This window comes from Castor canadensis, chromosome 14, assembly GCF_047511655.1.
Source record: "Castor canadensis chromosome 14, mCasCan1.hap1v2, whole genome shotgun sequence".
Taxonomy (NCBI): Eukaryota; Metazoa; Chordata; class Mammalia; order Rodentia; family Castoridae; genus Castor; species Castor canadensis.
The window spans coordinates 104,823,713-104,848,427 of NC_133399.1; the positions used below are offsets into that span (position 1 = coordinate 104,823,713).

The 24,715-nt window shown below is 37.2% G+C and overlaps 1 protein-coding gene and 1 non-coding gene across 4 annotated transcripts in view; one reads left to right on the plus strand and one right to left on the minus strand.

Moving 5' to 3' along the window:
- The window catches only part of Ppp2r2a (protein phosphatase 2 regulatory subunit Balpha), a 59,814-nt gene that overhangs the window by 23,930 nt on the left and 11,169 nt on the right, over nt 1-24,715 (plus strand). The window contains exons 1-3 of one of the 3 annotated variants that reach the window (XM_074055192.1): nt 6,621-6,660; nt 10,162-10,259; nt 21,483-21,648. In XM_074055192.1, the coding sequence (XP_073911293.1) occupies nt 6,636-6,660; nt 10,162-10,259; nt 21,483-21,648 (289 nt within the window). In that variant the 5' untranslated portion in view covers nt 6,621-6,635. Of the gene's footprint in view, nt 1-6,620; nt 6,661-10,161; nt 10,260-21,482; nt 21,649-24,715 lie in introns of those variants that run through there. The other 2 variants (XM_020175751.2, XM_020175752.2) reach the window with 2 other exon arrangements.
- On the minus strand, nt 12,335-12,437 carry LOC141417075 (U6 spliceosomal RNA). Its single transcript, XR_012441700.1, has one exon. It is a non-coding gene; the product is annotated as a U6 spliceosomal RNA (small nuclear RNA).

The following is a 24,715-nucleotide window of genomic DNA, read 5'->3' on the forward strand; positions in this document are numbered from 1 at the left end:
CTCCCTCTAGAGGTCAACACTGATAAAAGAGCATCATAGAGATAAGGAAAGAACTGTACCTAAAGTTAGCCTCCCCCTTTAGCAAGAACTTGCATTTTATAGATACCTAATACAGGAAAGTGTAATGTTGGGAAGAAATGAGCCTTTGAGAAGAAATTTTTAATTAGCCACCTGGGATCAATGAAAATAGATCATATATTCAAACAAAATAGCACGCTTCTTAATGGGAGTTATATGCATTGAAAACAAAGTTCAAAATGAGATTCCACCTTCCATGCTGTTACATACCCAAAGGCTTTAACAGTGTTCAACATTCTTATGGAACAGAGGAGAGACAAAGGTGATCTCTACCTACTGTGTTCTTACCCCCACTTCCTAACATCTGAAAGGAACAGAGTACTAAAACAGAGTTCATCTAAACATTAGTATGTAGCTATAGAATGAAGCAAAGTGTTAGTATATAAAAGTTCTCTCCTTTCCTTTTTTTAAGTTCCAGAGGGGTTATAAACAAAACAAAATAACCAAACAGACAAGCAAACAAAAAGTCCCCAAAAGAGAGAGCATGTAAAAGGGATCCAGATGCCAATTCAAAAGAGCTCTTAGTGCCAAATCTGGAACAATTTGAGCACAGTAAATGACATTGGAATTTAAATTACAACCCAAAGTGTAAGATAAATATGCATGAGTACACACTGATAAATGATTGAATATTTAAATGATAAATGGGGAAGAAGAGATGAATTTCAAATACAAAAGAATTGTACCACTGCCCATAAAAAAAAAAAAAAGACATGGAGTTTTAAGCCCTCATCTCTCACACGTGAGTTGCACTTTATTTAGTGACTTCTCCCTCCCTCCCTGCTGCGATCAGAATGACACTGCCTCTGTTGTTTTACTGTCAGTAACTCATAATTATAACATGACCATGGGGACGTGGGCATTTGACAGTCCCCTTATTGAGGGACATAGTGCAAAGACTCTGACCAGTATTCCTCAAAACTGTCGAGGTTATTAAACAGACAAGCCTCTCAGAGACTAAAGGAAGCTGTTAAAGAGACATTAGGAGCAAATGTGATATGGCACTCTTGATGAGATCCTGGAACTGAGAAAACCCTATGGAAAAACTAGTGACTTCAGAATAAACTGGAATTCAGTTGATGATAATGCAGCAGTGTTGGTTTTGCAAGTGTACTGTAAGATGTAAACAGTGGAAGAGTGGGTGATATTTAGGAACTCTCTGTACCATATTTGCAACTCTTCTGTAAATCTAAAACTGCCAAAATGAGTGTATGGAAAAAGGCATCTCGGTTAACTCTTAACGCTGTTATCTTTCATTCAGTGTTGTTTGAAAAGGGGGAACTTTTCTGTTGTAGGTCTACATGTTACTACTTACAGTTACGTTATTTGTGACTTGTGAATGGAAGTGAAGAAAAGCTTCCTATAGTTTGCATGTGGCTCGTTCCCCTAAGCATTCATGTTTTCGATGTTTGGTGCCCAGTCTCGTTCTCTGAGAGGTACTTGGATCCCTACGAAGTTGAGCCTAGGGTTGGGTCTTAGAGCATGTGCTTAGCATGCACGAGGTCCTGGACTCAATCCTTAGCGTTCAAAAGGAGTGTGAATTCTAGAGTGAAGGTCTCAGGTCTTTTGGGGGGCATGTTCTTGAAAGAGTGTATGGAAGTCCGGTGGGACTGAGTTAGTCCTTGTGGGAGTGAGTTGTTATTAAAAAGCCTGGCCCTGACCCCTGAAGTACTTTCTGGCTTCCTGTCAGGTAGCATGGTCTCTTAGTGTTGTGTGTGTTCCTGCCATGATGCTTGTCTGTCATAGTTCCTCACAGAGGCCAAATAGATTGGGACACTCAATTTTGCACTTTCAGCCTGCAAAACCCAAGAGCTAAACAAACCTTTACAGTTACCCAGTCTTGGATATTTTGTTGGAGTAATGGAAGGCTAGCCAACATGAATCTCAGATGTAGCAGGATAACAGGTGATATGAGAATCTCTAGTGCCCTGGTTTATTGCTGCAGCAGTGCTTTCTGCTAGAGCAGAAGGTGTCCTGGTTTGATGTCTCTGTTTCATTCTGTTTTCATCATTGATTGGCTTGTAACTTACTAAAAGTATCTTTTACTCAATCACCATTGTTGAATCCCAGGTTCTGTAGTAGGGATCCATTGCCATAAGGAGAATTATGCAGCTTTTGCAGATGTGTTGTCCCTTTGGCCTTTAGTTTTCCATATTAGACATTTCCTAATGAAGGTATGCTATTTTCTCCAGCTATTACTCGCTTTTGTTCCTCTCCAGATGTGTTGAATTACAAAAGATAAGTCCTTTGAAGACAGAACCTGTCTGCCCATGTTTTTTTGCAAGCAGATTTGAAGTTTATAAAGATTAACTGACTTGGAGCAAAGCTGTAACTAGATACTCAGTGTTTTATTGCCCTTGTCTGATGGTCAGTGGAGAGGCAGGGCTTGGTAGAAAGGTGAAAAGGAGAGGAAGGTTTCAGGAGAAAATTGAGCAAAAAGGTAGTGGCAGGATAAAGACATTTGATTCTCTTGAACATTTGTTTCTTTAATTTTCTCTAACACCTTAGAGAAGTTAAAGACGTTAGTGAGGACTTCCGTGCATTAAAATATGGGGATTATTGTAACTTTTGGACATGAAGTTTCAAGAGTATTTTTTTTTTGGTGGGATTGGGGTTTGAACTCAAGGCTTAAAGCTTGCAGGCAGGAGCTCTGTCTTTCACTTCAGCCACTCCTCCAGTCCCAAGAGTGTGAATGTTTTGTGAAGCGTTGGAGAAAATTCAGTGCCAACCAGTACTTAATAAGTATTGTCATAGGTAATCCTTAGAAGGTTTTAAATCAGGAAAGCAGTGTATAAAGAGTAAGGAAAACATCAGATTAGGATTTCAGAATGGGGGTGAATGACAGTATTTGGATTTGGTTATTTTCCTGTGGTACAACTTACAACAGTAAAATTTACCCCTTTAAGCTCACAGTGCTTTATTTAATTTATTTCCTTTTACACGGTGCTTTAAGATTTGAAAAAAGCAGTGCGGTAGCTACTGCTACACTCAAGATACCAAGCAGTTCTATCACCAGAAATCAGGTTCCAAGAGTCAGCACCTGAACTCTGTCCCTTAGCAACTACTGCTCTGGGTTTTTCCTCTTTCTGGAGTTGTTCTTTTCCAGGATATCATGTAAATGGAATCATACAGCATGTAGTCTTTTGAATCTGGCTTCATTCACTTAGCACTGTGCATTTTGAGATTTATCCGTGCTATTGCTTATGTCAGTATTTGCTCCTTATTGCTGAGTCCTGTTTTATTATATGAATAATGCCGTATTTTATTTGTACATTCTCCAGTTGAGGTCATTTGGGTTGTGTCCACTTTTTGGTGATTACAAATAAAGCTACCATGAAATTTTGCATCTGTGTTTTTTGGAACATTAGTTTTTATTTCCCTTGGGCAAATACCTGCTGAGATTGCTGGGTCACATGGTAATAAATGTTTTAACTTAAATTGCTGAATTTTGTTGTAGTCTTGTCAGCAGTTGCTCCATACCAGCAGTACATAGTGCTGGGGGAGTGTATGTTTGGTTCTTGTTTGGTTTTCTTTTGATTTTAGTCATTTGAATAGTATGTACTGATACCTCATTACTTTCGGTTTCCATGGCTACTTTTGTGCTTTCGGCTATCACATGTCTGTTACCTGATCTCCCTATCTAAACTAACTACTCCATTATTCCTTGATTGTTGTATTTTATCCAAATAGAACCAAAGATGCTTTGCAATTTTTAAAAAGCAACTTAAAATTTTTTTTAATTGACATTATTGTAGACGAGTTTCTGGTACAGATAGACCTGTTCCTATTTGTTCTGAGCATGTGCAAGCATACATGGGTAACCTTTGTTAAGATACCTACTAAAATAATAGTGGTTCTCTCAAGTGAGGTTAACAATGATGGTTATCTTCTGAGAAGAAAGAGAATTTTTTTGTGAGATTAGAAAAAGTTAATTTTAGTTAAAGTCCTAATGCCATGAATAATCCTATTATTATAATCTTACAAAAATTGCATTGTACATACATGCATCTCATGTTGTGATTTTATCTTTTTCATTGTATCATTTTGAATATTTTTATTGCAATACTGATTTTTATCTTTGCTCTAAGAGCTTTAAGATTACCAAGTTGATCAGAATGCAAGTGGTTATTAATTTTTTTTGGTGGTGGTACTGGGATTTGAACTCAGAGCCATTCTGCCAGTGGTTATTAATATTAAACTAATTTTATTATGGCTATTTGAGAATGTGGTTTTTAAATTTATAGTTGGAATTCTTTAAGAGTTTCTTTGTGGCTTAGTGTATTTTTTGTTTAATTGCATATTTTTAGAAGAAATAGGCACTTTTCACATTAGTACAAGTTTTCTGTTTGTCAGTTACATTTTTTAGGTATCCATTCTTTCTCCCAAGTCTCTCTCCTCCTCTTCCCCCCTTTTTATGTCATTCACAGAGAGAGATATGTCAGTCTTTTATCAAATTCTTTTTTGTTCGTGTGTGTGTGTGTGTGTCTGTCTGTCTGTCTGTCTGTCTCTCTCTCTCCAAGATTTTACCTGAGGGCCTCACGCTTGCTAAGCAGGTGCTCTTACCTGAGCCACTCTGCCAACTCATTCTACTAGATTTATTTATTTTTTTTGTTTGGTTTAGGGCTTGAGCCTCAGGGTCTACATCTTAAGCCACTTCAGCCCTTTTTTGATGAAGGGTTTTTTTGTTTGTTTGTTTGGTTGGTTGGTTGGTTTTGATAGAGGGCCTTGAAAACTATTTGTCCCGGCTGGCTTCAAACTTTGATCCTCCTAAACTGCCTCCTGAGTAGCTAGGATTACAGGCATGAGCCACCAGCGCCTACTGGATTTTTGTCACTGCTCTATTCCTAATAACCCTGCAATTATAACGTAAACATCTTCAAATACAAAGATTTATGACTGTTACATTTTTACTGTGCCTTTTAATTGATACACATATTGTGAAAGACTTGTTCTCTGGAATTTTTCTTTAAATTTAATTCTGTATGCAATTGGAGACTTTGTTAGTGTTTACTTGGTATGGGCCAAGTGTGGCAGTTTGCAGAACACTTGTTTGTTTGCAGAACTTGGGGGTTGAACTTGGGCCTCGCGCTTTCTAGGCAAGCGCTCTCCCACTGAGCCATTCTGCCACCCCTTTTTGCTTTGGTTATTTTCGAGATAGGGTCTTGCTTTATGCTGTGACAGCCCTCCTATTTATGCTTACCCATATAGCTGGGATGACAGGTGTGTGCCACCATGCCCACCATTGGTTGAGATGGGTCTTAAAATCTTTTTGCTGGGGCGGGCCTCAAGCCATGATCCTTTTACTCTCCACCTCCCAAGTAGCTAGGAGTACAGGCTTGAGCCTGACTGTAAGGACAATTTTGAACCCTGTGACAATATTCCACCGAATGTTTATGATGATGATGAATGATGAAAAGTTCTTTATTTTCTAAGCATAAAGCCCAGATCTGTTTTACACATCAAGAGTTTGGGGCGGGGGCATGCACTTGACATGCATATTGAAGCTTACTGTAAATCAAGGTAAGATTATACTTTGAAATACTGGAATTCTGCAAAGAATTACTCAATTTTTCAAAGTGACATTCCAGTGCAAGACTGCTACTGGTATTTGAGTTGCAATCACTTCATACCTGCATAAAGCTGCATTTGTAACTGACTCCTTGGTGTTGGTTGGTTTACATAGTCAAGTGTCTTCATGTTTGACCATTTACATATCATTTTTCATTTTTTCAAATGTATCCCCCACTTTCTCCCCAGCCAGGGCTGCAATGATGCTTATATTAGAACACTTGATATTATCTTATAGGTCAGCTCTTTGGTCTCCCTCTCTGCTTCATTTTGTTTTCATTCTGTTGTTCGGTCTTCAAGTTCTTCATCTTCTTGGCCACAGTATCTGATAAGTTAATATTGTCAATAAGCCTTTGGGTAAATACACTTTGCATTTTTTGACGTACCTTTTTTTGGTCTTTTATCTTTCATTTCTGTCATGTTCATGATTTACTCATGAACATATGAAACATACTTAAAATAACTGCTTTAGATCCTTGTCTGCCAGGACCATAATCTGTCATTTTTGTTATTTCTGGTTCTGATTCCGTGGGTTTTTCCTTCTGGTCAGGGATAATATTTTCCTGCTTAATTCCATTCCTAGTAATTTTAGACTGTAGGTCAGACACTGTGAGTTTACATTATTGCATGTTAGATTTTGTTCTAGCACATGGCTAATTTACTTGAGGTCAGTTTACATTTTGTTTAGGACAGATTGATCCTTCAGTGCTGATACTTAAGGCAGAACTCTTCTGAGGACTCTGATGTATTTATTTAGTTATGACTAGGAACCCTAACTGTGGTGATTCTTTCTTTGCCCCAGTGTCACTCCACATATGCCCTGATTCCTGTTCAGCCAAAGATTCTAAGATCCATCTTTCATTTCCTTTAGCTTTCTCTCTGTACTCTTCCCATCGATTTTACCTGCTTCAGCTTTCCTGAACTCATGGTTTCTGGCTCCATAATCCAATGAGAGTATGAAGTCTTGTGTTTTTTTGACCATCAGACCCATGTCCTGGAAACCTCTTACAGTTGGTAAGCTGAGCACATGTGGGCCTTTTTTGTTTTTCTTCTAAGGGTCTGTAGTCCTCTACTCTGTGACCTGCTATCTGAAAACAGTTTCAGATGTTCTGGTTTTTTGTTTTCTTGTCATGCACAGTAGGGTAATAAATTCACATTTTTAACTCTCATGGGCAGAAGTAGAAGACCAATTCTAAATTTTCACTCTGAGTTTTGTCTTTCACTTCAGAAGGACTGGTCATTGCACATTTTCATTGGGAACTTTTTTATATAGTTAATTGTTGTCTTTTTTTTTTTTTTTTTTGCCATACTGGGGTTTAAATTCAGGGCCTCATGCTTATTAGACAGGCATTCTTACCGCTTGAATTACTCTACCAGCCCTTTTTTTGTGATGTGTTTTTTTGAGATTGGGTTTCAGAAACTGTTTGCCCCGGACTGACTTCAAACCTTGATCCTCTTGATCTCTGCCTCCTGAGTAACTAGGATTGTAGCATGAGCCACTGGCTCCCGGCTAATCTTTGCTTTTTACTGAAATACAACTAAAAGAGGAAACTACCTGGTAGAGTTATGCAAAGTAAAAAATTATAAAAAGATAAGATTCAGTACAGTCACTGTGATAGTGCATTTTCTTTGAAGTATGAAAATTTATTGCATATTAAAATACCACACTGGTTAGGACTGGGGGGTGTAGTTCAGTGGTTAAGTATGTGCTTAGCACACACCAGGAATCCTGGCACTCCTCGACATCACTAGCAAAAAGAAAAGCAATTGCTCTTTTAAGTTAGCAAGTGTTTGTACACTTTGCATCAGTGTACATGCTCTGTCTGCACCTGCCCCTCTACTCCTTTCACGAGGTTCAAACTCAGACTCTTGCACGTGCTAGGCTGCCACTGAGCTATACCCATAGACCCTTTTTGTGATATGAATTAAAATGCAGAACTTTAAAAAATACAGGTTTTTCATAGAATTTTTGTGTACCTCATGATTACCTTAGGATCTATGCTACTTTGTGTTGACAAGACAGCTTAGCTGCATTTTCAGTGGTATTACTACAACAGTGTTTACTGTATTTTAGGAGTCTAATGTTTTTGCCTTTGAGGAGGGTTGTTGGGGATTTTTCTTTTCTGTTTTTTCGTTTGAAAGCCTAATCATATCGAAAAAATAACAACCTGGTTGTCAAGCATCCAGTGGATCCTACAGGAATCTACAGACCAGATGCAGATGGTTAGATACATTGAAGCCATTCCTACAAGTTGATTTCCTTCTTTCTTTATTTTTATTTACCTTTTGGTGTTGGATGTTGAACATAGGGCCTGTACATGCTAAGCATATGTCCTACTACAAGCTGTACTCCCCAGCCCTAATTCTTTCAATTTCATATTTTTATGTATTGGTGGTACTGGGGTTTGAACTCAGGGCCTAATGCTTGCTACCCAGGTGTTCTACAACTTGAGCCACTCTACCAGTCCTGTTTTTTGTTGGGTCTGTTTTGACATAGGTTCTCAAGAACTGTTTGCCTTGACTGGCCTTGAACTACAATCTTCCTGATCTTTGCCGCCTAAGTAGCTAAGATTATAGGTACGAGCCACTGGCGCCCAGCCCTATTTTTATTTTTTAAAAGAGGCAGCATGTTCTGTCTTTATGTCTTAGAATTAGTCTTATAATTGTTGATTTTGCCTCTTATACTCCTTTTGTTTTCTTAGACATTTAATAAATCCTTTATTGAGTATTTATCCATTGTGATTACAGTTCCCCTTTCATATAAGTGTCTTTAGGGGGTGGGCAGGCAAAATTTAGAGCCAGTATCTTGAATGTAGCAGGTGCTGAATTAAGTACTTAGTTTTATTAAGGGACAGATAGGCAGTGATTGTAGTGTGGTCACTACTAAGTAGAATAAAGTTGATGTTTGGCTCTCCATATTTTATTGACACAGGGCTTTTGGTAGTGAAAAAAAGCAATAAACAATACTGTACATCATTCCTAAATTCATCCTTCTGTGATTGATGGAGCTCTGTGCTGCTTCCTTGTCCATATGTTTGTCCACACCTGCTAAATTTGCATTCTGCCTCTGGCACTTGATACTTGTGTGGTTTTTTTCACCCTGCCCTCTACAAATTAATCTCTTAGAACTTCTTTTTCCTCTTCTACAAATTGGAAATGATACCTATATTACAGTGGTGTTAAAAAGATTAAATAAGAACGAGAGGCATGGCTCAAACAGCTTTCCAAGCTTGAAACAAGCGTGACGCCCTGAGTTCAAACCCCAGTCCCACAAAAAAATTAAATGAACATATATAAATGCTCATTTGGCACAGTGCTTGGCACATTATGGTTGACATATCTGTGTATACATTGACATTAGTTTGGTATGTCTTTAAAATACGACGTGGTTACCTAAGGAATCTAAAGAGTGTTCCTAACTAAGTACTGGGAGCATTCATGATACAGCTGTGTTTCAGCCTGCTCTTCCTTGGGGGTAACAGTGTGTGTGTGTTTTTCTTTTAACTCAGTGCCTTATGAAGGTTCAGAATTCTAAGATTCATTTTACTAACTTTTGAAGCCATGATTTGGATTTGTGGTGGTTAGAATTACAGCTGACATTTTTTATTAGTGTAAATTAATTGTACGGAGGGGTTTCATTGTGATGCTTACAATAGGTTCATAATATGGTTTGGTCAGATTCACTCCGTATTACTTTCTTAACCACCTGTCCTCTTCCCCCGTCCTTTTTAAGTTTCAGTGGGTTTCCCTGTGTTGTTTTATACATATATACAATATATTTCTACAGTATTACTCCCACAGTTATTTTTACAGTTAAAAATTATTCCCAAATACTAAAAATATCTGCTTTAATTTTATAGGCCATTTTTGGGTTTGCTCATGGATTGTAGCTCATGATAGGCCACTTGCCCAGCATGTATGAGGCCCTGGATTTGATCCTAACTAAAGTGAAAAGGGGCTGGGGATGTGGATTAAGTGATAGAGCTAGTGCCTAGAAGTTCAGATCCCAGTTTTGTCTTTCTGCTCTCCCTCCAAAATATACATAAGTAAGAATATTAGCAGTATAATTACTGTTTGGTTGTGTTATCATAGAATGTTTAAGATCCATTTTATTTATTTTTTATTTGTTTGTTTATTTTTGGCAGCACAAGGGTTTGAACTCAGAGCGAGCACTTTTACCCATTTGAGCCGCTCTGCCAGCAGAAATTGTTGGTTTCTTTGCATTCATGAAGTTAGTAGAATTTTTTTCTGTTTTGTTGGTACTGGGGTTTGAACTTAGCCTTCAAGCACCCTACCTTTTGTGCTATGCCTCCAGCCCTATTTATTGAAATATTAATAAACTACTGGTATTTTACTTGTTTTCCCGTTTGTTAAAATAGTTTCTGAGGAAATTCTTTGGGGGTGGGTTGAGGTATTCATGAAAGAACTTTAGATTCACTTTATTTCTGACTCACCAAGTTATGGTGAGTTGGGGAGCAAAAACTAACGTCATTTCTGTTTGTTTCAATTACACAGCAGATATAATTTCTACAGTAGAATTTAATCATTCTGGAGAATTACTAGCAACAGGAGATAAAGGCGGTAGAGTTGTCATCTTTCAGCAAGAGCAGGAGGTAAGTATTTAAAGTTTAAAGTCCCATTTCCAGTTTGAGCTTGCACTGGAAAATTTCATCAGACGATGGTGAATTTTTCATAAGAATCTGTTAAGTAGAATAGTCAGTGTGTAGCTTATCTCTTGTTCTCTTAGCTTTGAATGTACATGTGCGTCTTGTTTTGATTTAAAAACATTTTAATTGCAAAAAGACTTGCATATAGATGGGGGTGGGAAGTGGTTCAAAAATCCAAGATTTTGACTAGTTTTTGAAGCCTTTAACCTTAATTACAAGTTTTCTCTTAAAAGTCTATAAGGCAAAATTGGTTTGCCCTCTTGTCAGTACCTACTTTGCCTTATGTAACTAGGGTGGGAGGCTAGTTTAAAGTTCATGCTAGTGCTGTCACTTGTGATTCAAATGAGGCTTACCTGTCAGTTGCAGGGACATGCATGTAATGTAATCTTAAGCACATTGCTAGCTGTTAATTAAAGTGAGTTGATTGGACATTGTTTCCCTTCCATTTTGAAGAAATTTCTCATTACGGAATCTGTGATTAAAATGCAGTTTTGTTTTTTTTCTTACAGCTTAGGCACACTTCTAAATCTGATTGATAAGATTTCTCATCTATATTTTATGCTAAACAAAAGTTGTCAGACCGGATTTTCCCTTGCTCACTCCTGCCATTTGTAGGTCAAGGTTTATCCTTAAAAAAATTAGTTTGTTTTGAAACATCTGCCCCTGTCTATAACATTCAAAGAGTTTAAAGCAATGTGGATAAAATGCAGGGTTTTACAAATAAATGTCTAAATCATAACTCAGAGTTAGGTTTTAAAGGATTGTGAAATTCCTTAAATAAGCAAAGAATCTAGTAATAATACTACTACTTTGCACTTCTATAGCGCCTTTGACCTGAGGATCTCAAAGTGCTTTACAAACACTAATGAATTAATCCTCACAACACCCCAGTGAGGTAGGTAATTTAATTTTAAAAGAAATGATTAATAGTGTCTGATTAGAAGATGCACAAACACTAAATGTGTCTCCTTTTATTTATATTTTAATTCAGTTATTTTGGTTGGAAGAAAGAAAGAAACACAAGGCTTGAGCTTTGCTTGACAAAGAATGGTCTGGTGGGAAGGTGGGCCGCATCAGGTTTTGTTCCTGTTTTCAAGCAGCTAAAAACTAACCATAAGATTCTTGAGATACTTAAAATCCAAGTGGGACCTTACACATACAATTTTCCTTTATTTACAAGTGAGAAAGTCAGGTTATAAATAGAACAACCAGTACCCAGAACTTCTGACATGTTGTCTTTTCATTGTTTATGCTGCCTTTCGTGTTAGATAACCAAAATGTGAATGTTAACTTTATTATTTTGTGTTTAGAGGAGGCCTTCCCATAGGATTCTCTGCCCTTGGATGTATTTTTATTAAAAGTTAATTGTTCTCTACACTTTGTTTTAAAGAAAAGTATTTGAAGAAAGATGTTTAAGAACTAATCTTGCATTCTGAGGATTTCACAAAGATTTTTAATTTTCAGTGAAGTCATTCTGTCACTGTTATTTTAAAATACATGTCAATTAGAAGCTAAGGTAGAAATATTTTGCTTGAGAATGAAGTCATTTCCACCTTCTGTAGATGGTGGTAGTTTATTAAAGTGGTGTGAAAAAACTGGGTGAAATTCAGGACACACTAGAGCAAGTGTTTTGCTTTACTACTTCAGACATGAGCACAGTGGCTGACTTTGGGAAGGGTCGCTGCTGGGAGAGTTCCTTTTCATGTATTTGCCATTCTTTTTAACCTTACTTAAGAATTCAAGATAATGGGCTGGAGTATAGATTAGTTTTGGAGCGCTTGCCTAGCATGTGTGAGGCCCTGGGTTTAATCCCTATCACTGTTTAAAAAAAAAGAAAGAAAAGAAAAAAGGAGAAACATTGTCTGGAACCTCAGATAAGTATTAGTAGCATGTATTTTGAGAATTTGGGTAAGTATATATTAAAATGATATCTTAAATAGCAGTGATAGTGATGATAGGCTTTTTTCCCCTGAAACTTGATCTTATTTATTTAATGCATTTTACCCGATTTCCCACATTTTAAGCACTACAAGCACTTTATGAATTTGGGTGTGACCTTGTGTAGGGCTGTGCTGATCTTCTCTGTATTGTTCAATTTTAGTTTATGTGCGCCAAAGTGAGCACAATTTTCTTTACTTTTTTTTTTTCTGGCGGCATGGGGGCTTGAACTCAAGCTTGTGAGGCAGGTGCTCTACCACTTGAGCCACTCCACCAGTCCAATTTTTCATATTTTTAAGCCATGTCTTATACAAGAGCTAAAACAGTGTTGTCTTTCAAGATCTGTGTCATTGCTTTTAAATGTGTATATTTTACAATTTGCCTCTAACACAGTTGGGTGACATTTTAGGAATTCATTCCTATGTATCTGTAAAATAGTGGAAGGGAACTTAGAGATAATCTTTTTCTAATTTTTAGATAAATCCCAGAAAAAGTCAGTATGTTATATAGGTTAGCCTGACAACAAAGGTCTGGGGCTAAGATTCGGGTCTCTTAATTTTCAATCTAGCCGTTACACATACATCTGATTGTGTTGATGCTTATCCAGTTGGCATTATTTCATGTGAGGAGTGAGGGCAGTACTGGGGATTGAACTCAGGGCCTTGCACTTGCTAGGTAGGCGGCTAAAGTCACTGCCAGTGCTGTCACCTACTCGTTTTTATTGTCCTTAAACTTTAGAGGTCACATACATGTATAAGTTAGCAGCAGAGAACTTAGCACATCTTTAACTCTTAAACTTGACATGTTTAACTCTTCCTTTTGGTCTGACTTGTTTTATACTTCAGAGGTGGCAAGTCCCAGTGGGCTGAGGATGTGGATTATTTAGTAATAGAGCACTTGCTTAGAATGTGTAAGGTCCTGGGTTCGATGTGCAGCACCTCAATGAAAACAAAATAAAAAAGTATCAGGTCTCTGTTCTGCCATCCTGTCAAGTATCTGTGCTCTTCTGCCTGTCCTTCTCTTCCCCAATCAGAACGGAATCAAACTGAGTAACCATTTAGTGGCTGTTCATTCAGTTTGAATATATTTCAGACTGGTAAGTTCTTAACATTCTTAGCTGCCATCTAACAGTATTCGTGTAACGTATTTGTATAAAGTGTTGTTACACAGACTGTTGTAGAAGTATGTCATATGAGGAAATTGAGGCACAAAGGTGAAAAGATTTCCATGAGGTAATTGCTGTCATGATGTGGTCAGGGAGAGTCCAAAATTGTGATAAATCAACATTCTTATAGTTTGTCCTGAAGTAGGTGACCCTCTTCCTTATTTATTTTTACAACTTACAATAGTTTTGACAACAAAGGAAATGGTGGCACTTTCTTTTTAAATCATTTTATTGTTTTTACATTTACTTGTATACGTTGTTTGGGCCCCCTCCCCCCATTCTTTTTGTTAATGGCAACCTTTGTATCGTGTTTAGAAGATGAGAGTAGCTGTTAGAGTAGATGGTATCCTTTGGTTTTTTTTATTTATTTTTTTTCCTTCTTTCTCTGAGTGCTCAAATTCAGTGATGAGCAATTGTTGAGGTAGTTGGTTTCTTGTCTACTCTGGGTTGCTCAGACTTTCAGTTTCTTCACTTACTGAGATAAGTATATCTTAGGTCTACCACTTGAGTCAGGCTCCCAGCCCTGCTTTTTTTTGTTCTTAATGTGTTACCCTCAAATTCCCAAACAGAATATAGAAAAAATTTCAGAAGCATGGTTATTATAGAAGATGAGTAGTATTGTTAATAGATATTCTCATTTGGAGTTCAAAATCAACAACATAGCAGTTTAACAAAATTCAATGTCACTTATACAAAGGGTGGGTTAGTTTGATGGTTTTATTAAGCAAGGAGCAAACCTGTTTTTTGGGTAAAATGGCAGCATTCGCTAAATGGTCCTAACTTTGTGCCTGTTACAATAGCAAATGCAGAAAGAAATGTCAGGGAGGAGTGGTTGGAGGGATCTAGGTGCATAGCTGAGTTGAAGAGAATCCCAGCAGAGGGTCTTAAAGAGTCCTTGAGGCTTGGGGCTGAAGGTGTGGCTCCAGCAGTAGAGCACTGCCTAACAAATGGGAGTTCAAACCTAAGTACTGCCTCCCCGTCCCTCCAAAAAGAAAAAAATTCATGAGGCTAGCAAGCATGGCATCTTGAGTTCAAACCCCACTACCACCAGAAAAAAGAAGAGAGAGTTCAAAGAGTTCATATGGGAAAGATTCATCTGTTCTGCGTACAGGAACAAATTCACAAGTGCTTTATACCATTTGTCAACAGTATTGGAGGAAAATACATAAGAAGTTGAAGAATGCACCCGTGTACTTTCTTCCAAGTTGAAGCTTCCACGTATAAGAAAAGGTTCTTTTTCTAGCTACTGGGTTTTAATTTTTCATTTTTTTGTTAGTGTGAGGTCATGCTTTTAAGATTATAAGATGTGAGACCATCTGGGGCATGTATTTAAAAATGCAGATTCCTGCAGCACTTCTTAAGGTGTGACTTTATTGCTTTTGCTTTTTTCCTTTTTAAAAAAATGCTTTTGGGAACTTCGTCTGATAGAAAAGGTTAAAATAAAATTGTCTTGACTCCAGTACCATGATAATTATATAGTCCCAAAATACATCTTGAAGCTTACGTAAAATATTTCCAAACCTCTTTCCTGGGCTGGGATTGTAGCTCAGTGGTAGAGCACTTTGCCTAGCATGCACAAAGGCTCCATCACTGCACAAAATCAAAGTAAAACAATCTTCCCCAAGGCAGATCATAACATAAAAGTAGACAAAGTCCTAAGTGAGTACTGCTAGCACTTGGAAAAACTCTCTTCTGCATCCCACACTCTTTCTTAACTGTAAATTTGTTTTTCCTGTTTTGAACTTTTTTTGGTCTGTGAGTTCTTTTTTGCGGTCCTGGGAATTGAAGGTACGCTACCACTTGAGCCACTCCGCCAGCCCCCTCTGTGGATTATTTAGATAGCCTGGTAAATTCCGTGGATTTCTTAGAATATTTTAATTGCATGAAATACAAAAGGTACACAGAGCTGTATTGAAGTATACTTATTAACAGTACTGATTTATAAATTTGTAATGTGAGCCCGGTGCCAGTGGCCCATGCCTATCATCTTAGTTACTTGGGAGGCAACAGATCAGGAGCAACACGTTTGAAGCCAGCCCTGGGCAAACAGTTCAAGAAACTATCTTTAAAAGACCCATTACAAAATGGGTGGAGTGGTGCAAGTGGTAAGAGCACCTCCCAAGCAAGCGTGAGGCCCTGAGTTCAAACCCCAGTGTGAGTAATGTGTGTTTTGAGTGGATGACAACTGGGCTGTGATATAAAAAATCTCATTACTGTAGTGACAAAGTCACTGGTATTGCTAATACTGTGGGGTATTTTTTTACCTGCTAATCAGGAGCATTGAACTTTAGCTAGAAATGAGTGGCAATAAATATTATAACCCCCTTCCTCCAACCCACCTCTCCTCAACAAGATCTCTAGGTTCTATCTATGGATCCTTGGGAGTTGGATGATCCGTGAGCCCCAAATGTATAACCTTTGATAATGCAGTAGCTAAGATTATAGGTGTGAGCCATCAGTGCCCAGCTGTAGTCTCCTTTTATCAGTAATAATCTGGGGTCTTTATTGACAAACGGGTTCACTTAATCAAAGAGATAACAGTTAATGAGGTGAGTCCTGATTCATAGCTTTGCCCACTCTGACCTGGGAAATAACAATTTATGTGCCAGGCTATTTGCCAAGGTCTCTGAGTTTCAATGAATAAAGTAACAAGATAACATTCCTATTACCTATGTATCAATTTATTATAAATTTATGAGTAAGTTAAAATTGAGACTTAAATAACATTTCTAAGATCATATAGCTAACCAAGTTAGTAAAAGCTAATTCTCTGTAAATTGGAATAAATACCCTTAATTCTGGACACCGATTATAAAGTGCAAAGCATCCTACTGTATGGTAATGAGACCAATTATTCTAAATCACACAGGAGAAATCATTACTTCCTAGTTCCATCTGATGAGGAAAGTCCTTGATCCTCAGTCTTTTTAAACACAGTTTGAGCATCCATATTCTGAAGATGAGAAATCTGAAATACTTCAAAATCTGAAACTTTCGGACCACATAATGCCATAAGTGGAAAATCTCACACCAGACACCATTTAACAGGTTGCAGTCAAAATGTATACAGTTATTTAAAATATTTTGTACATTTACCTTTGGGCTGTGTACAGTAAGGTATATATGAAACATAAAATGAATTTTGTGTTTACACTTGTGTGTTACTAAGACATTACGTTGTGTATATACCTAAATCTGAAAATATCTGAAAACTAAAACACTTATGGTCCCCTTCTGTAGTCAGCATTAGTAGTTGGATGCAGTTTAGACCAACATTCTAAAGACCTTGGTTCTAGTGCTGGTTTTGATTCATAAATTTGTCTGTCTCTGCTTGTTCAGCATTTTGTTACCTAGATTTTTGCCCAGATTGCCATCAAACACTTACCTATTAGGGTTTTACTTTTCTTTTACAAGTAGAATACCATGGAAAGGTACCTTTACTGATTGCTGAGCATATCGGCATGAATGTTGCAAATAGCTTTTAGGCAAGATTGGATTCCTTTAAATACTCTCATTAAGACCAGAAGTCAGACCTCTAAAGGATGTTTTTGACATATTAAGGTAAATTATTTTTCTCATTTTACCTGTTGACCATAAATTTGTATTACCTATATTTTTTACTGACCTCTCAAATTTCACACAACAAAAAAAGTTGTAATTTTATGAAACTAACAATGGCCAGTAATTTTAGAATTTACTTTTTCTTGTCTCTGTCATTCTCTCCCAACCCCTTTTACAAAATGCTTTTTCATTATATTGTTAATCGTTAACAATTTTCCTCTTAATTAAAAGGTTGTCTTGGTTATTGTGGGTGATTTAAGAGCAAAGAATGTGTCTATAGTCCCACCAAACAAAAACAAGAACTTTTGGCGTATATCAGAGGCCTCTCTTTCTAAAAATGAGATACAGGTTTAGGGTTCTATGGGTTGGTTGGTTGGTTTGTTTTTCGTGTTATTGAAGATTCTGTATGATTACATAACACTCTTTTTTATAGTGACTGCATACTGCTTTCCATAATGATAGCACCATTTATGTGGGATATTTTTTAAATTGTTACTAAATACACATAAATAATGCACAAAACACTAAGCAGATTATCATTTAGCCAATATCTACATAAAAAAATAAAATTTCCAACCTTTCCATAAACCCCCTTTCATTTTCCCTTTGTCTTACAAGCCTTCTCATACTCCATTTGGCGTGTAGCTTGGGGGCTTTCCCTCATTGGAATCACACAGTCAGCATCCTTTTCTGTTCTGTAGGAGGTGTGGTTTGCTTGCTTTCATTGCTCTATCGTTTATTACTGTACCACAGTTTGTTTTTTGCGTTGGGGAAGAAGACAGCTTGGCTGTTTCTGAATACAGCAGTTTGCAGTAATGTTACTGTGACAGGGCAAGCAGTTTTATTAGATGCCATGGTTAAAAGTGCCCTGTCCAGTGCTATTCCAGTGAGTGCTGTGTGAAATTTGTCTTTTCCACATCTTTGCCATTATTTATAAATTTAAAACATTTTGGGGTGTTAGTATATCTTAACTGTAGTTTTAATTTGTACTTTCCCAGTTAACATCAAGGTTGAACATCTTTTTACATGTTTATTATTTGGATATCATCTTTTGTAAGGGGTATTAAAAGCATTAATGTTTTGTAATTAGTAATCATTTTTCTTGCTGACTTACAGGTTTTCTTTACACATTTTGCATACGAACCCGTTGTCAGTTACATTGTTTGAAGGTATCCTATGGCTTTGTCCTTTCATTTTCTGAATGGTGTAGTTTTATAAATAGAGGTTATTAATATTAATAAAATAGGTTAATATTTTCCTTAAAATTACTGCTGTTCTGTCCTATGTAAGAAATACTTTTCTACCCCAAGATCCAGAAAAACCCTTTCATTATCTTTTAGAACTGCACTGTCTAGTTTGAAAGCCTCTAGGTCCATGTGGCTGTCTACATTGAAATTTTTAAAAAATGAATATCCAGACAGACCTGGTGGTGCACACTTACAATCCCAGCATTTGGAGGCCAAGGCAGGAGGATTGTGAGTTCAGGGCCATCCTGGGCTACATAGCGAGACTCTGTCTCAAAAACAAGTAGTTAAAACTCCCTTCCTTTATCACAACAGCCACATTTTAGATGCTCAGTGTGTGGCCAGTGCTCAGCCGGTGACTAGTGGCAACCAAAAGCTGTGTTGGATAGTGTTATAGGGCTTAATTGTGTGTTTACATTTCTCTCTCGGATTCACCAGGAATTGGCCTGCGTGAGTGGTCTGAGATAGGGGCAAGCTGCCCATGGAATATCCTCACCACATTGTACAGCAAGGCCACCTTTGTTGTAATTCAGGCCTACTTCTTGGATGTGTGTGTTCTGTTTCATTGGTGTATTGTTGCCAGTGCTACACTGTCTCCATTACTTTGTTTTAAAACTTGGTTATTACATAGACTCATTTATCTATTTGTGGGTTCTGTTTGCCATCTGTATTGGAAATGTGCAATTTGGTTTTCCATGTACTGTTTTTTAGTGAATATAAAGTAAGTCTTTAATCTCATTCTGATTCCTTGTTTCTCACAACTGTTTCCAAAGTCCTGTGTTGCCAGTTGTATACCTAACCCATTCCTTCTAATTTACCAGGTGAACGTCCTCCCCACCCCTTCACACATCAACACCATTCATTGTTTTGGCCGCTAATACTCACTTAAAGTCTTCATGGAATGCCTGTAACATGCTAAGATACCATTATAAGTATTGGGAATAAATAGCTTCTAATTTTACTATAAAATTCACACAGTATGCAATGAAGAAAGTAGATTCTCAAAATATTCATAAAAGCAAGCTAAGAAAAAAGGATATGAAAAGTCTGTAAGAAAACCCAACTATGGAGCTTTGAAGAATATCTCATCATTGTCTGATGTGGGAGAGTGTTTTTGCAAAAGTTGTGTTTTGACTAATTATTTGAGTGGCAGTGTTAAAGACAAGATTTTGTTTCCTTTTCTTCAGACTGTTCACTGTGCTTGGTTCATACAGAGAACAGCCCTGTAGTGGTTAGCTAGCATAAGTTAAACACCCACTCCCCAAATTTTAGGAAAGTTCCACTGCTGGCTGTTAAAGGCTCAGCTCTCTGCAATCTGCTGTTGGTTACCACTCATGCTTCTTTTATATTGCTGCTACTATCATCTTTGCTGATACTCCTTGTTCTGTGAGAGTGTCTTTAAAAACTCTTCTGTAGTTTTAATGGCATTTCAGGAGAGGCCAGTGCATGGCATCTTGTAATTCTTTAGAGATGATTTTCTCCTGTGTGCTAAATTATTTTCCCCAATGGCAAGAGACAGTGCTTCTTGCAGTCAGTCCATTCCAGCTGCCAAAATCTGCCACAATTTTGTTACTGGATCAAGTAACAGATCATGTGTAGACCTGTGTTGCTCAGAATTATATTCTTGTTTGGTTTTTGAAAATCTGTTGATAGGTTTGTGGTTTTCATTAAATGTAGCGTGTGGCTTTCCCTTGATCTTTACACTGGTTACCTGAATTATATGGACTTTAATCAGTTCCTACCTCTGATGAACACAAGTTACTTGAAAGTGGGGATTCTGTAAGTGTCCATTTCTCTAAGCCTTACTATACAGAGTACCATTTAGTCTTGTTGAAGTATTAAATAACACAGCAGTGTTTAAAACACAAAATTCATACTGAAAATTACAATGTTATTTAATGTATTGTAGCTTTCTTGGTACAATGATAAACCATGAGAATGGGTAATTTGAGGTGGAAGATTTATAGCAAGTCTTCTAAAGTACTACTTGAATATGTATATTTTATGAATTAGGTTATCTAACTTGGTGTATGAGTTTGGTAATCCCAGGTGGATTTGGTCTTTACCCTCTGCATATCCCCAAGGTGGATTGTGTTCTTCAGTGCACTCTTCATTATTAACACTGGCAAACCTGCTCACTCATAATTGATTCTGTTATCAAATGGTTCAAAATACCTGTCTGTGAATGAACAACTTACAGCATCAGGCTGTTAGAAAAACAACCCAAAACATGTACTTTAAAGATAATTTAAGGAAGTGTTTTTCTGGTAGAGAATAATAGGTCATTTTTCTTAAGTAATCATAAATGTTACATAACATAGCTCAGTTTTATTTAGGTAAAACTTAATATCCAGTTATTTTTTTATTAATTTTCCATAGGTTCTTTTTTAATGAGATTTTTGAATGTTTTTTGGTGGAAAAGTTTTTAATGATGTCAAAAGATGAAAATCGTAAACATCATTGTAATTCTCCTTTTTGCTGAGGTATTAGTGTTAACTGAAGAAGTTCACAGGTACTATCTTTATCAAGTAGCTTATTTTTTTCAATAAATGAAATAAATCATTATTATAGATAGGGCTCATAAGATAAGGCTCATTGAAAGAGGTTAAGCAGTTGTTCATAGGGATACATGGGGGCATTGCTTGGTAATATGTATTCATTTGGTAACAAAGCTCTCTGTAACAGTGGTCTTGGGGTGGGCTGTAGGGGGCATGGGGCCACTACATTCATGAAGCTCTTCTCATAAAAGCATTTTCCAGCAATGGAAATCAAAAGGGCAGGTATCCCAAAGCAAAAGAAAGAATATCATACTAAATAACAGAGATTGGGAATTGACCTCTTCAACTAGATAAAAGAAGGAGCATGCACTTCAATCAGCTGTTTCTGAGTAAGCTTTTCTTTAATCTTTACTTTAGATGAACTCTTTTAGGGACCGTTAGGGTGTTTTTTTCAAATCAGTATGACTATACTACTTAATATGTAAAATTCATTTGTAATCATATTGATCCATAATTGACCCACCGTTTTCCTACCAGGTGAAACGTATTTGTTGAATGTTAGCTGTTTTTCCCCTGTCATCTTAGCCTTCTTATGTATTCTAGAAGGCCTCTAAATATAGAAAGCAGAATACAGTTGCATATAAGATAGAACTAACTCTGATGGGCTATCTAGAATTTTCAGAATCTATTGGAATTGATTTACATGTTAGATTGTTTGAAATATTACTCAACAATGGTCCACATATTTTTGTTTCCATTTTAGAACAAAATCCAGTCTCATAGCAGAGGAGAATATAATGTTTACAGCACCTTCCAGAGCCATGAACCAGAATTTGACTACTTGAAAAGTTTAGAAATAGAAGAAAAGATCAACAAAATTAGGTGGTTACCCCAGAAAAATGCTGCTCAGTTTTTATTGTCTACCAATGGTAAGTACACATCTTTTCTTTCCTGTGCCTCGGTTGCGCATGTTCCATAGGGGATACTTTCCCCCTTTCCAGGAGGAGTCGTCTTTGAGGAGAGAGGAAATGTTTCTTACCTATGAAGAATGTAAACTTCTGTTTTCCTTCTTTTATTGCTCATTTGCAGTTTTAAGATTCTCTTAAAAGATTTACAGATAGCTAATGTGATGTGAAAAGAAGGAGCTGCTACACCATTGCATCTAGGGTGATCTTGTATCTGCCGCTTCTCAGCTTAGTAGGCTTGGACAGGTTCCTAACACTGAGTTAAATTTCTTCCTCAGTAAACAGCAAACTGGAGATAGAAATGTCTGTGTTTTAGTATTAAATGTTTACACCTTTTACATACATAGTGAGTATGAGTGCAAAACAGGTGTTAATTTCTTTTCTTAGTGTACCTAAACTGTACAAAAGATGGTTTGCATCCCAGGATACTCTTTTAGGAGAGCACTCTTATTATTTGACCTCCATTAGTGTAAAACTTGTTTCCCAGCAAGCCACATGACTGGACGAAGATTCTTATATTACTATATTTGTTCAGAGAAAGTCACTAAGTGAGGGTTAGAGTTGTGTGATGACTCTACTGCAGTTTGAAGTCCTTCATGACAAATTAAGAGTTTGGTAATTTCTTCTTGTACTTCTAAAATTTCTTATGAATTGTTGTGATTTGGCTTATCCTTGGGGTCTTGAGTCTAAAGAGGATCATTAGGACGTGATACTTCAGGATATAGATGGCATAATCCAAAATTTTACATTAAAACTTTTTAGTCTGACACAAAGGTAGGGGGAGTCTCATATTTTCTTATTCCTTTCTATTAACAGAATAGTACTTAAGACTTTAGCATTTGCAGAAGTAAACTCAAGCAACTCCTGAGATACCATGGTGGAAGATACTGAGTGCCCCACTTCGTACACTATATACGCTATAGCCCCCAATATTGAATTCTTGGAAATGCAGTCCACAAATATTGCCACTTTTCTTGGGGAGCCATTTTTTTGACCATCAAAGCTTTCCCTACCAGCCCATTGAATCTGTACCCTCTGTTCTCTTCCTCTCTTTTCACATAACTACATTCTCCTCTTTTTTTTTTTTTTTTTCCCCACCTGAGACTGGCCTTGAACTTGGAGTCTCTCCAGTGCTGGGATTGCAGGTGTACACCATAATAGCTGGCTTTTCCTGTTATTAAAAGAAAAACAGAAATAACTAAAGCCTGTTAAGTCATCATAGGTGCAGGAACTGTATGTGGATTTCTAATCTTGGTTGAGTTTTAATTTATATGGTAAAAATACATTATTTCAAATATTACCCAAGTCACTTTGCTTTGACATCAAACAATGTGTGATCACACCATTTGTATAATTTCTACTTTTAGAAGTTAATGTCCTGAGGAAATATGTGCATGTGTGGAGTATTTTTTCCTAAAATGATGGTTGGTGGCAGTTCATTTTTAAAAAAATTTTTTTTTTGGGTGGTGATTCTGGAGTTTAAGCTCGTGGCCTTGTTCTTGCACTCGGTTAGTCAGGTACTCTAACACTTGAGCCAAAGTCTCTCCAGCCCTTTTCCCTTTGACTGACTTCCAGTAGGATCTCATGTCTGTCTTTGCCTAGGCCATGATTCTCCTACTTAAGCTTCCCATGTAGCTGAGATGACAGATGTACACCACCATTTTTAGCTTCTTCATTGAGATATGAGGGGGGTCTCACTAACTTTTTGCCCAGGCTAGCTTCAAACAACAACCCTCCTAATATCCCCCTCCTGAGTAGCTGGAATTCTAAGTGGGTGCCACCAATCCTGGCCTGTGGCAGTTGTTTCTTACAGACGAACTCATTTTATTTTGTATAGTGAGAAATTTTTAAAATGTAGGCTGAAGTAGAAAGGACAGTGTAATGATGTACCACATACCCATCACCCAGTTTGGCAATTTTCAGTTTGTTCCTCGGGAACTTCTCCTTCCCTCCTCCCCAGTGTTGCTTGGAAGAAAATCCATTTCAACTCATTCATGGATTAAATCTTAACAATCTTTCACTTCTGTTTATTCCATATGTGTCTTCCCGGAGGCTCTGTCGTACTCCTGGCAATACATAATTGCCAGATGGGCCTTTTTAAGCACCAGATATCACAGAGACTTGGTGGAGGAGAAGCTACTGGGAATTCCAGTGGCTGGTCAGAGGTCTGTTAATCTGTGTAGTTTTTATCTGTAGGCAGATTCAACAATATCTTCCAAATGCATTTAGTACCTAAATTTGGGAAGTCATTGACTTTAAATAGTTGCCAAGTATTTAAAGACATTATAGATTCATTGTAGATCTTTTATTGTTACTGAGTTCTAAATGAAATAAGTAACTGGAAATTGCACTTCTGTATGTGTGCAAAAAATAACACTTAAAATAGGATCCAAAATAGGATCAATCACACATGGACACTATATAACTGAGGGGTTGTGGGGCACGTCTGTCATTTTCATTGACTTTAGATTGTGAATTCAGAACACGTTTACTTCTTCCAAATACATAATTTAGGCAAGGCTTGCATCTATCTGAATTTTAGATAGATTAAATAGTTCATAGGAATCATGTAATTTAGTTACAAGAGAATTATAAACAAGATTACATAGAGTTTAGAAGAAATAGATTACAGGCTATTAAATTAGCAATTTTTCGGTGTTTACATTTCATCTTTGAAAAGGTCATCTACAGGGACAACACAAATGTTCTTCCAAACAAGGCAGATAGAAACTGCCAGGCTGGAGATCTCTCCAAGAGTGGTTCTGTGCTGCTTTTATAAAATGGCTGCATTTAACTAGGTGCCAGGGGCTCACGCCTGTAATCCTAACTACTTAGGAGACTGAGATTGGAAGGCCAGCCTGGGCAGATAGATCATGAGAACCCCTCCCCCCCATCTCCAAAATAACTTGAACAAAATGGACTGGAGGTGTGGCTCAAGCAGTAGAGTGCCTGCTTTGCAAGTGCAAAGCCCTGAGTTCAAACTCCAGTACCATGAAAACAAAACAAAAAAAGGCTTTATTTGCTATGCTGT